At 44.4% G+C, this 17015-nt stretch overlaps 1 protein-coding gene across 2 annotated transcripts; it reads left to right on the top strand.

The window, feature by feature from the left end:
* On the top strand, positions 1-16710 carry si:dkey-94l16.4 (transcription factor 20). Of its 2 annotated transcripts, none has more exons than XM_034707424.1 (6): positions 1-223; positions 3270-5734; positions 7770-7863; positions 8223-8272; positions 8414-8485; positions 13453-16710. In XM_034707424.1, exons 2-5 carry the CDS (start codon positions 3275-3277, stop codon positions 8459-8461), a joined length of 2652 nt encoding a protein of 883 aa, XP_034563315.1. In that variant the 5' UTR covers positions 1-223; positions 3270-3274; the 3' UTR covers positions 8462-8485; positions 13453-16710. The 2 variants fall into 2 exon arrangements, with proteins under 2 accessions (XP_034563315.1, XP_034563314.1); XM_034707423.1 differs by having other exon boundaries at positions 2-223; positions 13432-16710.
* The last annotated feature ends 305 nt before the right edge of the window (positions 16711-17015 follow it).

Raw genomic sequence — 17015 nt, 5'->3', positions numbered from 1 at the left:
GGACTTCCGGTATCTGTGGATTGCAGCATACTGAACTTGACTTGATCAGAGTAGTGTGTTCCGGGAAAGTGTCCTGATCTTAATTTAATGTTGGGGCTCTCTGTCCCTCTCTGTCCTGTTATCAGTCTCCAGTAGAGTAGCCGGGCATTTGGAGGAGATGCAGGCCGGGATAAAGCCCTCCCTGGACGGTTAACCACGCTGCGGTCCCCCCCTGTCTGTCCCGGTAAGTTCCAGGACCTCTCAGTCTTTGTTTCATCCAGCTGGGCCTTGATGCCTGCCGTTCATCTTAATGTGGAGAACGTGCTGCAGAACTCCATCTAAAGTCATTCACATTTGAATAACACTTGAATTATTTTTGATTAATCTAATGGAAGTAAAAAAGAAGGGCACTTCTCTGAATCATGTTGGTTCATTCTTCAATACGGAGTACATTTAACACACCCGAAGACAGCGATGGAAACAAGGTGTGACATTCTCACACTGGATTTGATTACCTCAAAGTTAGAGAGCTGTAACGAGCATTGTGGACTAATAAGCTCCTGAAGCTGGTGTTTAATCAAAATGAAGACCTTCTTCAGGTGGAAACTGAAGCCGAAATGTGAAGTTATCACTGCCAAGTAGTAAAAGTTCTAAAGTCTCGTCCTGGGCTGTGTTCTTTCTGTTTTAAATGAAGATCAGTCCAATCAGTGGGATGTTTAATGGAGTCTGGTTCAGTGGAGGGTCACCGGCGCTAAGCCGGGCCTAGCCTGCTAGCGTTAGCTGCGGCTAAGCTAAGCTAACTGAGTACAGCAGCTCAGAGCTGTCAGCGGGGTGAGAGTCAGCAGGGGTCAGGAGGAGAGAGACCCTCTGGACCTGTCAGTCTGGTGATCATTCATGTATATGGACATTAGCTGAATCATTAAGTGTCAGTAAGCGCTGCCATGTTCTCCTCCGTTAATTAAACTCAAGCCTGCTCAGCTTCTGTCAACACTTCAACAAGAAGGTGGAGGAGTGAGCTTTAACTTCTGAGAGTATCCTTTCAGTTACATTACATCAAATCAACACAACACAAAGTGATAAAGTTTAAAGTCAAACTTAGTGAACTTTGATCTCTGAATATCTGCTCAGAGAATCCACTCTGTAGAAAATGTTACAGGATTACTGATCATTAATCCTCTGTAGACCTCAGTCAGTCAGTCAGTCAGTCAGTCAGTCAGTCAATCAGTCAGTCAATCAGTCAATCAGTCAATCTTGTATAGCGCCAAATCACAACAAACGTTATCTCAAGACTCTTTCACAAACAGAGCAGGTCTAGACCACTCTATGTCAAATTATGAACAGAGACCCAACACCAAGACAGGATAAGACTCAGTCTGACCCCACCTTAATCCACCATGAGCATTGCACCTCACAGTATTTAGCTAGTTACAGTGGAGAGGACAAACTTCCTTTAACAGGCAGAAACCTCGAGCAGAACCAGACTCATGTTAGACATACATCTGCCTCGACCGAGTTGGGTCTGGAAAGAGGGATAGAGGAGAATAAGAGAGAGAGGGAGCGGTGATAGTGATGAGACGAGTAGTAGTAGCAGTTGCCGCTGGAGTCCAGCACGTCCGTATCAGCTGGAGTCTGGAACGTCCACAGCAGGAGGACGGCTAAGCCTATAGCAGCATAACTAAGAGCTGGTCCAAGCCTGATCCAGTTCTAACTATAAGCTTTATCAAAAAGGAAAGTTTGAAGCCTACTCTTAAAAGTAGAGAGGGTGTCTGCATCCCAGACCCTGACTGGTAGATGATTAAAAGAACCCAGGATGAGACAGAAATGAAAACTCATGCACAAGTGAAGATCGGACGTGAGAGAGGACGTATGATTTTGTCCACAGGGGGCGCCAAAATCAACGCAAACAGGAGCTTTAAAGTTCTGACTATTTGTACACAGAGTACTCCTAATTGAAAATTAATTAACATGACTATAAAAAAAAAAGAATTGTAAAATGATTCGAAAGAAATCTGAAGGTTCTACCTCCCGTACTATTTTTAGAGACTTTAGGTACGAGCAGCAGGCCTGCATGTTGGGACATTACATACAAACATGTTTGACCGTCTGTCGCCTCTATCTCGTCTCTCTGTTGTTTGTTGTTTTGCTGTAACACTGAGGTGAATGAAACACAGATCAATGTTAAAGATGAACACAGATCAATGTTAAAGATGAAACACAGATCAATGTTAAAGATGAAACAGATCAATGTTAAAGATGAAACACAGATCAATGTTAAAGATGAAACACAGATCAATGTTAAAGATGAAACACAGATCAATGTTAAAGATGAACACAGATCAATGTTAAAGATGAAACACAGATCAATGTTAAAGATGAAACAGATCAATGTTAAAGATGAAACACGGATCAATGTTAAAGATGAAACACAGATCAATGTTAAAGATGAACACAGATCAATGTTAAAGATGAAACAGATCGATGTTAAAGATGAAACAGATCAATGTTAAAGATGAAACAGATCAATGTTAAAGATGAAACAGATCAATGTTAAAGATGAAACACAGATCAATGTTAAAGATGAAACAGATCAATGTTAAAGATGAAACAGATCAATGTTAAAGATGAAACACAGATCAATGTTAAAGATGAACACAGATCAATGTTAAAGATGAAACACAGATCAATGTTAAAGATGAAACACAGATCAATGTTAAAGATGAAACACAGATCAATGTTAAAGATGAACACAGATCTATGTTAAAGATGAACACAGATCAATGTTAAAGATGAAACACAGATCAATGTTAAAGATGAAACACAGATCAATGTTAAAGATGAAACACAGATCAATGTTAAAGATGAAACAGATCAATGTTAAAGATGAACACAGATCGATGTTAAAGATGAAACACAGATCAATGTTAAAGATGAAACACAGATCAATGTTAAAGATGAAACAGATCGATGTTAAAGATGAAACAGATCAATGTTAAAGATGAAACAGATCAATGTTAAAGATGAACACAGATCGATGTTAAAGATGAAACACAGATCAATGTTAAAGATGAAACACAGATCAATGTTAAAGATGAAACAGATCGATGTTAAAGATGAACACAGATCAATGTTAAAGATGAAACACAGATCAATGTTAAAGATGAAACACAGATCAATGTTAAAGATGAACACAGATCAATGTTAAAGATGAAACACAGATCAATGTTAAAGATGAAACAGATCAATGTTAAAGATGGAACCCTGACAGTCTCTTCCTGTCTTGTCTGTTTTAGCTGTGATGGAGGAGCCACCCATGAGTGTGGATGACCTCCAGCCTCAGGACCTCTCCACCTCCAGCCTCCCCTCAGTGATGGACCTGACCAGGAGAGGAGAGGAGTGTGTCCTCAGCCCCGCCTCCCTTGATGCCTTGCGGAGGGTCACGAGCTCCGCCTGGTACCAGAACTCAGGGACCAGTACCCCTGGATTTTCAGAGACTCAATCCTCTGACATCACGCCCCAACCCGGAGATCAGATCCAACCGGACAACGCCTTCTCCCACACTACAGTCACCCTGTCCTACGTGAGCAGGTCTCACGTCTTCTCCACCCAAGACTCCTTGTCCTTCAGCGTGCCCCCTCTCAGCAGGCTGTCCCTCCATGACTCAGATAAAGGACTCAGGGAGACCAGCTTTGCACTGAACCAGCATTACGAGGAGCAGGTAGAGGGGCCGGTGGACCTTGCTGCTCAGACTCTTCTTCAGTCTTTGTCTCAGGCTCAGGGGGGGCCAGGGACCGATGGAGGGGCTTATCTCACACAGGAGGGACATGAGTTGAACTGTGGGGGGGTGTCCCCCGACAGAGACTCAGATGCTGGAGACCTGCAGAGAGGATGTTGGGGTTTGGAGAATGGTAGGGGTGACACCTGGTCAGGTTCAGGAGTCTGTGCTGAATCCTCCCCGGAGACTCTCGCTCCTGCTGGGGGGGAGGCAGAGACGAGCGGGGATTCTGAGGTGATCTTCCTCTTCTCTAAGGAACAGGCCCCAGTGATGGCCCCGGGCAGCGCAGGTGTTAGAGACCTGTGTTCACTCAGCAGGGAGTTCGTCAGTCCTCTGGAGGACCCAGTCTCTCCCTCTGCAGCCTCTCAGGATGATGTGGAGGACGTGTTCATCCTGCCTGAGGCCTCCAGTTCCCCCAGCGGGGCCGCCTCTTATCTGGAGACCACTGAGGAGGCTGAATGGGACAGCCTGAGGACAGAGGGGGGCGCTCAGCCCGGGTCTGACTTGAATGATGGTTCAGGGTTAGATTCCAGTGCTGAGAATAATCACAGACCGAAGGCGGAGCTGGAGCCTCTGATCGACCTGACGGAGGACGATTCAGAGAACCAACCACAGGCTGTCGTTCCTCACGTCAACGGGAACACAAAGACTCCAAGGAGGACTTTAAAAGGGAAGAGACTGCCAGCCCGCCCCGGCAGAGGGACGCGCTTAGAGACCATAGTGATGAGCATTAACTCAGGCAGGTATAAAGTGTCAGGATGCATTCGCACTAAGAAGAAGAGTTCCCCATCCACAGGGGGCGATTCAAAGGTATCAGGTCCTCAGAGGACAGACAGCCGCTCAGCAGGACAGAGGGCGAGGAGAGCCAGTGGTCCTCCCACAGCCAAGACAAAAGACAAACCAGTCACTCCAAGGAGGAGGGGCAAAACCAGTACCCTCAACCACGTCAAAGACTCTACCTCTGATTCTAAAAGTATCCATAACTCTAAGAGGTCAGCTGGGCTCAAAAACTCAAAGCAGGAGGCGGAGCTTCTTTCTCACGCTAAACCTTCAGCAGAAAACCATGTGGCGACATGTTCCCCTCCAAAACCCTCTCTGCCAAAACCACCTCCACCTCCACCATCATCCACACCTTCTCCAAAGAAACAAAAAGGTAAAGCTCCAGGTAAGAAACCGTCTCCCACTGCCAAGACCACCCCTCCTCAGAGGAAGAGGAGGAGGAAGAAGGTCACACAGAGCCAAGCGTCCTCCATGTTCGCCCCCAAAGAGCCTGAGATCAAACTGAGGTATGTCAACTACAAGGAGGAGAAGAGGGACCTGAGGGCGGACGGCTTCTCTCCGTATGTCCATGTGAAGCATCAGCAGGCGTCTCCGGCGCTCTGCTCGGTGATGAACTACCCCGAGGAGGTCAGACCTCAGACCAGGAAGCAGCAGGCTCACAAGGGTGCCTTCATCTCTGCCACCATACCCAGCACTTCCTGTCTGAAGCTGGGCCGGGTGTCCACGCACGGCCAGCACCGGCGCTCCCTCGTCTGCTGCCTGTGTGGACACCCCGCCAACGCCATGGACCTGGGAGACCTCCATGGACCCTACTACCCCGAGGGATACCAGCTCACTACCAAAACCACCGCCAGAGTCTCAGGCCTGAAAGAGGATGAGGACGACTTCAGCGACTCGGACTCATCCTGTAGCGTCAGGGGCCGCGGGAGGAAGTGTCCCTCCACACCGCGGCCCCTGAGGCCAGGAGCCAACCTGAAGAGCCCCTGCTGGACTGGGGACAGTACAGGCAGCCCTGCAGCTAAGCGGGCCAGGTCTGGTGCTGGCTCTGCAGACGTGGAGGACTGGTACAGTCCCCCTGTACTGCCTGCCGAGCCCTGTGAGTACTGGCTCCATGAGGACTGCGGGATCTGGTCTACAGGCGTGTACCTGGTGCGGGGCAGAGTGTACGGGCTGGAGGAGGTGTTGAGGGCGGCGCAGGAGACGGTAAAGATCCACTCTGATGATGATGATGATGATGATGATGATGATGTAGCTGTTATCAGAGAAAAGCATGAGTGATGAGTTTGAGTCTGGTTCAATAACGTAGGAAAGAAGAGTCTCTGAAGTCAGCCCAGTATGACAGACTGTACGGGGCTACAGGGTCTGGCTTAATGGATTCAAAGGGAGCAGGTTTCTGTGATCACACCACTCAGAGCTTACTCGGTGTAACCTCTGTGGTCCTCATGAGACCTGAGTACGGGGGCATTAAATGTGAACCTCAAAACCAGTATTTCCCATGAAGTGATGCCATGAGGGCGGCCCATCCAGGAAGATCAAACTTGAAACTTAATCTAGACCACAGGCTGATGGAATAATGGATGAGTACACAGTGACGTAACACAGCAGTGTGTGGAGCGTTGGGTCAGGGTCAGGGCGGCCATGTTGTTTTTCTGGAGTCTCCATGTTTGAAGGAGAGGATGTAGCTGCAGAGGTAGGTTAGGAGACATGAAGTTATCAGAGCTGAGACTGATGATCTGTTAATGAACTCATCAAACAGAATGAGTGTCTGTTCATGCTGCTAGCTAACCTGAGTTAATTAGCTTACTGATTTAGCATGCTAACAGACTAACACTTTACCACAGTGTCAACAGGCAGAGGGGACAGAGGGGCAGGAAGGGGAAATTACCGCGTTATGAAAATAATTCACCCCCGTACAGTGCTGTTTAAGGAGACTCCAGGTTAGTCAGCACTGAGGAAGAATCTGCTCCATGAGCAGAGACCGGTTCTTCCTCCTGATCACAACTGCCTAATGTTTGGGCGGCTGTGGCTCTGTGGGTAGAGTCGATCGTCTATCAACCTGAAGGTTGGCAGTTTGATCCCAGCTCCGGCAGTCACGTGCTGAAGTATCCTTGAGCAAGACCCTAAACCCTGATACACTGATGGTCCCTTACATTAGCAGCCTCTACCATCAGTGAGTGAATGTGTATGAATGAGATTAACACTGATGGTCCCTTACTGTAGCAGCCTCTACCATCAGTGAGTGAATGTGTATGAATGGGTGAATGTGACCAGTAGTGTAAAAGAGCTTTGAGTGCTCAGAAAGATAAGAGATAGAAGTACTAGTCCAGTTACCATTTCATGTTTCAGTTCTCAGCAGTAAGAACCTCATGGTGCCCCACTACTGCCTGTATCCCAGCATGCTTTGCCAAGCCCTTCATCTTTTCATCAGTCATCCTGATATCTAAACACTGGCATCGCTCAGTGACCCGGTTTGGTCCAGTCTGACTCATCCTTGTTGTAGTCTGGATTAGGAGCAGTTCTTTTGATTGATCTTAAGGACATTCACGGTGTTGATTATTGATATCAGTGAGTAAAGACTTCCTGGTTCCAGAGGTCACTGTGGAAATCTTTGAGTTAAGATTTGACTTTAGAAGGTTCCTGTGCTACAGTGGAACCCAGAGTCAGATCTGAGTCAGGAACATGTTTATATTCAGTGTTTCCCACTGTCAGAGAGGAGTCTGTTTTATTAAGGTGGTTTTATATTTGATCATGAATTGATTTCTCTGATCTGTAGCTGCTGACATGGCAGAGTTCCTCAATCAGTCATCACTCAATCAGTCTTTATTTGTATAGCGCCAAATCACAACAAACCTTATCTGTAGACTCTTTTACAAACAGAGCAGGTCTAGACCACTCTATGTCAAATTATAAACAGAGACCCAACACCAAGACAGGATAAGACTCAGTCTGACCCCACCTTAATCCATCATGAGCATTGCACCTCGCAGTATTTAGCTGGTTACAGAAGAGAGGACAAACTTCCTTTAACAGGCAGAAACCTCGAGCAGAACCAGACTCATGTTAGACAGACATCTGCTGAGACTGAGAAACAAATGTTATTTTTAAACATGCAATCTTCTTTAATGACTTAAAGTTGTTGCACAGACTTAAACCAGTCAGAAGTGAGGACTGAAAGGAAGACAGTCAGAGCTCTACTAACTCAAGCTGCTGGTTTGACCTTTGACCTGCTGTGTTTCAGACGTGTTCCGCATGTCAGGACTCTGGAGCCACACTGGGCTGCTTCTTCAAAGGCTGTCCCAATAAATACCATTACAGGTGTGCTCTACAGTCAGGTACGTACTGCTCTCTGAACGCGCACACACACACGCACACGCACACACACACGCACACACACATACGCACACATACACATACACACACACATACGCACACATACACATACACACACACACACACTTGTTTCCTTTAGATTCGGATGTTTTTGTGGTTGTTATGCCATGTTAACACCTCCAGCTTGCAGATTATGTATATCTGTGTGTGTGTGTGTGTGTGTGTGTGTGTGTTCTGTAAATAACCCCTCTGAGTGTGGTGGGCGTTGATCACTTCCTGAGCCTGAAGCTGCTGCTGTGGGAGGTTGAACTCTGTATGAATCAGAGCGTCTTCACCTCCTGTTCTCTTCTTGTTTCTGCAGACTGTGTCCTCATCGAAGAAAACTTCTCCATGAAGTGTAAAAAGCACAAGGTGAGCACAAAGCGCTGCACGGTACAGACACTCGGAGCAGTGAGACATATTTTCAAATCTCAGAGAGAGAGCTGAAAAGAGAAGCTGTTTTTTATGTGTGCCGACTGAAAGTGATCTCTGTGACTCCTCATCCCTCCTCAGAACAAGACATTCAAAGCTTCTGCAGGGACCCGCTGTGATGACAGGTGACAGCGATAACAGACTCATCGTGAGGTCAGTACATCTATCTGTTGGGCTGAATTTCAAACCTAGATGAACTGTTTCTCTTTTACATGCAGCTCAGATTTCAAACCTCTGACCTCCTTTTATTCAGACCACACAGAGGAACACACCAAGGGGTGTTAGTCTGTGAAACTGTGTGTAGAACAAAGTGTACAAGAGATAAAGGTAACAATGCAGAACACAGTCAGAGAGAGTCATGATGTATCAGTACTAAAAGGCAGGCTGGTACACTGAACACCCTGCCACACAGCTCTCTGTTACCCAGACATTTGAATTCTACGGTGGTCTTCACCAGCTGAAATAAAACCCTCTCCGTATGAACGGTATCATGGGAAGTGAGCACAACCATCTGCTAACTCCAGATAACAAAACCCCACCGATGGTCCTGACCACTCCTCAGCCTGAGACCTGAACATCGGGGCCATCTGAGTTCAAAGTTAAGCCGCTTTCTTCTCGGTTGGATGAACGATGCTAACAGCTTCAGCAGTACTGACTCTGGATGTGAGGGACCAATCTTATCAATGTATTTGAACTCGGCATAAGCTAGTCCCTCTCTGTCTCCTTCATGCAGAGTGACTAACAGGAGGAATTAACCCTTCACTGTCAGCCTCAGCCCTCTGAGCTGTAGTAAGGCTGAGGGGCTGTCCCATTACGTGCACTTGATCACACTTGCACGTTTGGGTGCTTGGCATGTGCGTTCATGTGCTTAGTGTCAGTGCACAAGTGTGTCCTGTTATCTGTACTTACGATAAGATTGTATCTGAGCGACATTAGCCAAAGCATAAATCCCACAATGCAACTTGTTGGTGAAGTTTATTCCCATAAAGTTACTATGAAGAGCCACAAGATCACCCACTGAAGAGATTTCAATGTAAAGCAGATGTTTGAAAGATGCACAATTGGTAAAAAAAAATATAGCTGTACGTTTGCAGTAAGCCGGTCTACAGCTATTAATAACTTAATATTTATTTTATAAAGGGACCACGAAAGAAACGCTCCAGTCAGTCAATGAACAAGAGTCAAAGGGGACATATCACGCTTTTTTCATCAATATATATTGGTCTAAGAGGTCCCCAAAACATGTCTTTAAAGTTTATGCTCAAAAAAACACTTAGAAATCAGATTTTGACATGCCTGAAAAGTCCTCTTCTTCATTCCTCATCAGAACACTCTGTTTTCCCTCTGACCACGCCCCCTCCGGAAGTGGATGTGCCTCGGCTCTCCAGCACGTTGATCTAATGTGAATATACACGGCTGCTCAGAGATCATGTTACTTCAACCCTCTGAATCTGATCCTGACGGAGAGGCGCCTGTAGCAGGACCTTTCTGAACCATTGGTCACAGATTTAGTGTTTCTTGTTGTTTTATTTATCAGTATGTAGACGTGTGTCTTGGTACACAGCTACGAACATGTAGCTATGTGGCTATGCTAACTAGCGCTAGCACTTATCCATGATAAATAAAAATCATCCACTAGATCTTCAAATCTGCAGACGTGGGGAGTAAAACCGACCTCTGCCAGAAAGACAGCAGGACCTTTCTGAAGGATTGGTCACAGATTCTGTGTTTCTTGTTGTTTTATTTGTCAGTATGTCGACGTGTGTCTTGGTACACAGCTACAGCTACAGCTACAGCTATGAACATATAGCTATGTGGCTATGCTAATTAGCGCTAGCACTTATCCATGACAAATAAAAATCATCCACTAGATCTTCAAATCTGCAGACGTGGGGAGTAAAACCGACCTTTGTGTTTATTAAGACAGCCTACAACTAGCATGCCTCCCTCCTAAGCTCCTTGTTAGCACACATGTGTGCAGGTAATGAAAAACGGGGGAGGGATTCAGTATTATTTTATACAGTCTATGGGCTGAACAAGCTCCGAGCTCTGACTCCGTGACAGACCGGATATTGTTGTTACAGAAAGGTGGAGAAATCAGAACAGGGGCAGAATGGATTCTTTTCATTCTCGGGGGGTTTGTAGACATGCCAGGGAAACATATTTCAGGTAAAGAACCATTAAAAAGTCAATTTTGCATGATATGTCACCTTTTAAGAATTACCTTTGTACCCGTGTAATCGGATTGTGGCCACGTATGGTTCACTACTTGTATCTGCAAAGATGTTATTATTCATGATTTGGAGTATTGTATTACTAGCACATGTTACAGTTGATGTGTTAACAGTAAACATCCCTGGGATCAAAGTAGGAGTTTTGCTCTCTCTACATCTGAACATTAATCTCTGGTGGCTCATCTTAAGAAATTGCCCAACAGAGCACCAAATAAAGCCAACACAATCAGCTGCATGTTTGTCTTACACAATGTTATCCTCTCAATCTGCCGTGTGATGAAATGGGGGTCGGCAAGTGTGTTCCAATTGCTTTGAAAAATCCTTGCACACTTGACCACTAAATATGTACTTACACACGATACGCAAATGTTACTTTAACGTAGCAAAACATCTCCAAAGTGAGCGTAACCAAGAGCACTCAGCTAAGTGTGGAGAGATGGGACAGGGCCTTAATAAGTTATCTTCAGCTGGCTAACTGCCAATACCTACATAAACCACCAACTAGGGATGTCAATTTCAAGTAATCTCTGTGATCGATCTTTGGAAATGTTAACAATCAATTATTGATTAATCATTAAAAAAATGTAAACGTGTTCCATGTCAAAAACAAAGCCAAATGCGTTTTTTCCCCTGAATCAAATGTTCCTTCACAACACAGTGTATAAAACTGACAGTATTAAATATGTACAGATCATATTGAGGTGTTCAAAATGTTAGATACACTGAATATCAACGTGTGGAGCAGGCTCATAATCTCTGCAGACGTACAATCAGAAAAGTGAAGACTCAGACTTCAACAAGGGAACTGAACAGGATCAGATTTCAGACTCAGTGTCCAGTTTTCTGTCTACTCGTTCTTATTGAGAATAATAAGCATGTGAACGTGGTCAGGTGTCAGCCAGGAGCGCAACCGGGTCATAATCAGTCCGCAACAGAGAAACAAAACGCTCATGGAGACCTGTCACTCAGCTGCAGCCCCCAGCTGGGTGTCTCCGCTGTGAGCAACACCTTCAGTCAGCTGATTCACATGAAACATGCTTTAAACTTCAAACACCTCCCTGATAGCTGAACCAAATATGAGACCACATGATGTTTGATCCACCTGATAGAAAATCAAAACAACAAAATGTGTTTGAGTGAGTTCTTAACAATCAATTCATCCATACTCCATTAATTGTTGACACCCCTAGTAAGAACTAAGCAGGTGAAAACAAAATAACAAATGAGGAACAACTATCACTTCTTCCTAACTAATGATTATTAAGAAACAGCTAACCTACTGAAAACCACTACCACCTGACTAACTACCAACTGATCAATAAGTTCACTAACTGAGTAACCAATCGAGTACCTAACCACCAACCAGCCAACCCACTGACCATTAACCAAACCCCTAGTCAAGTCGAGAACTACTAACCAACTGATAAACAAACCAACCTACCAAGTTAAAATCCAACCACCCAGGTAACCAACCAACCAACCCACTGATCACCAATCAGGTCATCAGTCAGCCAACCGAGTAACCAGCTAATCGATTAAGAAAACAACCGACTGAATAACCAAACAAAAAACTGATTAACTACCTCATATCGGAGAAAACAAAGTAACAAATCAGCTGAGAATAAAGACACGTATCCAGTGACAAACCAAACAACCAAAAACAAACCAACTTACCGAGTTAGAAACCAACCTGCTACTAACCAACCAACCGAGGAACCAATCAGCCAACCACTAAATAACAAACCAACCCAGTAATCAGCTGACTAACTAATTGACAAAGTAACCTACCAACAGAGGGACAAACCAACTGAGGAAAGGACCTACAGTTAACACACAACTAACTCAAACTAGTGAAGACAGGTCGTCACAAAGGTCCTGCATTCACATCACTACCTGTTTACTCTCACCTGACCTCATCATCGTTTACTGACGCTCACCTTGACAAAGCTAACAAGCTATCGTGTTCACCTAAGTGGCAACCTTCCCTCTTAAAATATGAAGCCCATGCAGAAGTGTTAAAAACTGCAATTCATCAAGTGTCCACTAGAGGCTGGCTGCAGAAACATCAGAAACCACATACACACCCATTCAAGGAAGACGATCTTTACAGCAGAAATAAACATGTTTACAGCCTGGTTCAAAAAACAGTTTAGATCTGAAAAGCTCATTTCTCCATCAGCACACACTGTACCAGGTGAATTTATTTAGAACTCTGTATTTTTAAAGATATCAAACTTATGCCCAAATAAGGGCGTGGCTGACTTGATTTACAGGTGGGAACACTATAGCTGTTAGAGAGGAGGCTAAAGGCCCACCTCTTTACCTCGCACTAACTCGACAGAAGTTAGGTTGAGTTCAACATTTCCAATATGGCTCCCTCTGACGATCTGCTTCAAAAACAGATGGGTGACAGTTCTATGCTTTTCTTTTTTTAACCCAAAACATGATTCTATCCTCACATTAAGGAATAGAGGTTGTTAAATCAATACCAGGATCGGATCGGCTAGTATCTGTATCGGCAGATACCAAAGCCCAGGTATCGATATCGGTATCGGGACCTATAAAGTAGGATCAGTGTATCCCTAGTATAAAGCAACAGCACAGTGCAGATGGTCCACGTTCAGAAACATGTTTGTCTAAAGTTTGTCACCAACCCAAGACAGTTTGTGGTCTGGAGATGGGCACAGATTGGACTGTAGACTCAACCCAGTCCTGTAGAATAAAACTGAAGGATCTGTAGATGCTGTGATGGTCTGACCACATTAGCTTTACAACATGTGCTGCAGAGTCCATCCCCACATAGTTCAGTCCCAACATAAAGAAACGTGTTCTGATGAATGTGTGACTGTCTCTGTTTTCATGCAGGCGTTCTTCATCCTCCTGCAGGCTCTGTGTTCCTCGCCTGCTGTGACTCTGACAGACGGCCCCCACCCGTAGACCTTAACTCCAGCCTCTGCTGTGTTAGAGGAGGAGATCTCTGACTGACTGCAGAGACACTCGGACACAGACGGGAACATACCGAGTTTGTGTCATCACTTTATTTATACAGGTTTTCTTTCAGGATTAAATATGAATAACAATCAAAGATATTTAATTTTTTAAAGACTTTGTAAGTATTTGATTATATTTGGGTTATTTATTTCTGTGGTTTTTCTTCATGGCTCTTCAGCAGATGTCAAAGAGGTTTGATTGTGTGTTTTTAAGTTATTGATACAGATGATGAAATATGAAGCCGGACAAAGAGATTCTGGTTCTTATTTAACGATCGGACGGAGAAAGTGCTGAAAGGTTCAGAGGTGACTCATAGAACAAGGTACCAACACACCTGGACTAAAGATCAAAGAGACCAGAACACAACAGTGGAGCCAGAACGTGCCGGCCGTGCTCCCCTGCAGTTAGTCGGGTCACACCGGTTTGAAGCTGTAATGATGTTGTGCTGCTAAGATTAGCTTATTCTAAAACCAAATCTGGATTCTTCTATTGATCAGCTACAGAGGAGGGATCCTGAAGTGAGAGTACAACTTATTTGATACAACACAACTCCGCTCACAGTAATGTTAGCATGTCTCCACAGTGACATTAGCATCCACACATACCTAGCTAATATTACAACTTGACAACATTAAAAGATCTGATTTTGAGGCTGCAAGCTAATGCTAAAGTTAGCATGCTCACAGTAATGTGGGAATTGGTTGAAAGCTAACTTTAGGGTAAATTTTAGCTAACGAGATGTCCGAACAGAATTTGTCATCTGAATAAGAGAGCTAACGGCTAATGTTAGCATTCAATCAATACTTAGCAAACAATACATTTTGACAATGTCGCAAGACGAATCAAAGTTTTCTCATCCAAGGTATAGCTAATGTTAAGAATATTAACATTAATGATAAACTGACATTACCTGTTAACGTTACCTTTGCTAGCTAACATCATTGGCTAGGAATTAAAGCCATCCTCTTGTATCAAGAAACAGAATCAAACCGTAGATTAGCATGTTGTTGTTTGTTTTAACAAGGAACCATTTTTGGTTGTAACCTCCCAGCTAATGGTAGCGTTAGCAAAGCAGAGGTTGAATGCTAACTTTAGGTCCAGTGTTGTTCAGATAGAATTACATCTATCCATCTATCCTGGCCCGGTGCTTTGTTGTACTTACGGGTTGAACATAGCTTTTAATTTGAACTTGTTCAGGTATTCTGATTTGTATTGGTTTCTAAGACGGACCCTACTCTCTCTGGGGTACACACATGTAAATATAATATTCAGCTCCTGTGAGGAGTTTCCCAGTGGTTACGAAACTGAGTGAAGTTAACGATGATGCTTCTTATAACCTCTAAAAGCAAACGAGCGTCAACATCAAGACCGACTGTTTCTGTGTTGTCATTTTTGATGCCTCCAGCTGCTGTGGGGGGTCGGGGTCACTAACACTACGTACTAATTTAAAGCATTAAATCAGCAGAGACATCAGAGGTGTCCTTGTGTCCACAGGGGGCGCCACAATCAACTTAAACAACGTTCCTCACAGGAGCTTTAAAATCTACAAAAAGTCAGAGCACAGTGGGAACAAAAACGACACATCTTTGAGTCGTAATCAGTAAAATAAAAAGTAGCAGCACATCATCATTACAGCTCTGAAGCTCTCCAGGTCTTGGAGGACTTCGTCTGCGGGTCAGCGTGCTCATAGAGGACCGTATGTTTGAATGTATTCTCCCTGTGTGAAGGCTTCTTGATCAGGTGTGGTCCTCTGCTCCGACTGCAGTATTACCTTCATTAACCCTTCCCCTCCTATTTCGTTGAGGCTCTGAGGTTCAAAGGTCAGACACACGTCACACCGTTAAGACATGCCCATGTTGTGTTTGTCTGAGCGGCCCTTGAATCAGTGGTTTTCTCACTGAGGTTCAGTTTGATGACTTGAAGCTCTGTCACGGGGTCAAAGGTCACAGTGAGTTTAGTTTGTTACACGTGGAGGGGTTGCTTTCAGCTGCTGTTTACGCTCTCTTCTGTCAGAGCTGACGTCACTCTCTCTGCTCAGTGCGTTTACATCAGAGACAGACTCCTCAGTGTCACCGACTCCAGCAGGATGTTTACAGAGTCACATCTTTGATTTGAATGAACTTCCAGTATATCAGCAGTGCTCGTATTGATGAGTTTATTTCTTCTCTTTTGGCCTAAACAGTAAATTCCCATCAGCAGACCTCTGAGTAAAAGCCTTATCTAACACTCAGGAGGTACACTTCCCTCTTTCAGTGATGCAAAGACAAATCAGTGGACGAACATCATCTTGGTCATGATGAAGGCAGCTTCATGCACTTTTTTCTGCAGCAGACTTTTAAAACCCCTTGGCCCTGCAGGATCCCTCTGACTCTGTGAGACTCTATCAGAGGTGGAGGCTCTGCTCAGCACTCCTGTTTGTTTGATGTGATCAGTGATGCTGTAGTGTCTCCACAGCTCCAGTAGGGGCAGCGTTGTGCTTTCAGAGAGCAGAGCAGTATGTGGCTCCTGTCATCCACACAGAGGCAGCAGCATTACTTTCTCTCTCTCTCTTTCTCAAACACACACACACACGCACACACACACACACACTCAGATGTGTTCATCCTGGAGCACATGATCATATTAATTTGTGCCATCTCTCTTCTCTGATGTTGTATTTCTCTGTTGCTGCAGTGGTTTAATAAGCAGGTGTGTGAGTGCCTGAAACTTTAACTGCGATGATTTTTTCTGCATCAGTTTTCATCGTACCAAATACAGCTGTTCTTGTTTTTGTTGCTTTTTTTCTGACATGTTATTAATTTGGAGAATGAAATGTTGTCCGTGTGTATCTCAGGGCTGAATCTCAGATATTCTAATGATTTAGATTGAATTTTTTCTTTTTTTGACTGGATGATTTCTGTATCAGTACGTTGATTGAACGTCCTTGTACTCACTGATCATCTCATTCCTCCTCCTCCTCCTCCTGCTCCTCCTCCTCCTCCTCCTCCGTGTGTCCGTCAGTGCTCTGCTGATTTTACTTTGAACTCTGCCAACTCGTGTTACTTTTTCACGCTCTTTTTATTTGACAGAAACTTTTTGTACCTTTGTCTCGGTCGCCTCTCGGAGCTTCAGAGGTCATGTAATTGTCAAAAATAAATATTTTGTTCAACGCTGTGCTCTGTGTGAGATTCTTGTTTCTGTGTAATGAAACGTTCCATTAGATGAAAATACTCAATCCCTCCTTTTAAACCAGTTTAAACCAAGCAGCAACCTCCGGTCTCTAAATATGAAACTCATACAGAAGTGTTCTAAACTGCAGTTCATCGAGCGTCCACATGAGGCTGAGTGCAGAAACACAGGAAACCATATACACACCCATTCAAGAAGACGATCTTTACAGCAGAAATAAACATGTTTACAACCTGGTTCAAAAAACAGCTTGGTTCTATGTAGCTAATTTCTCTATCAGCACACACTGT

This window comes from Notolabrus celidotus, chromosome 18 (assembly GCF_009762535.1).
Source record: "Notolabrus celidotus isolate fNotCel1 chromosome 18, fNotCel1.pri, whole genome shotgun sequence".
NCBI classification, from domain to species: domain Eukaryota; kingdom Metazoa; phylum Chordata; class Actinopteri; order Labriformes; family Labridae; genus Notolabrus; species Notolabrus celidotus.
The sequence above is the reverse complement of the archived record's forward strand: the minus strand, read 5'-3'. Positions and strand labels throughout refer to the sequence as shown.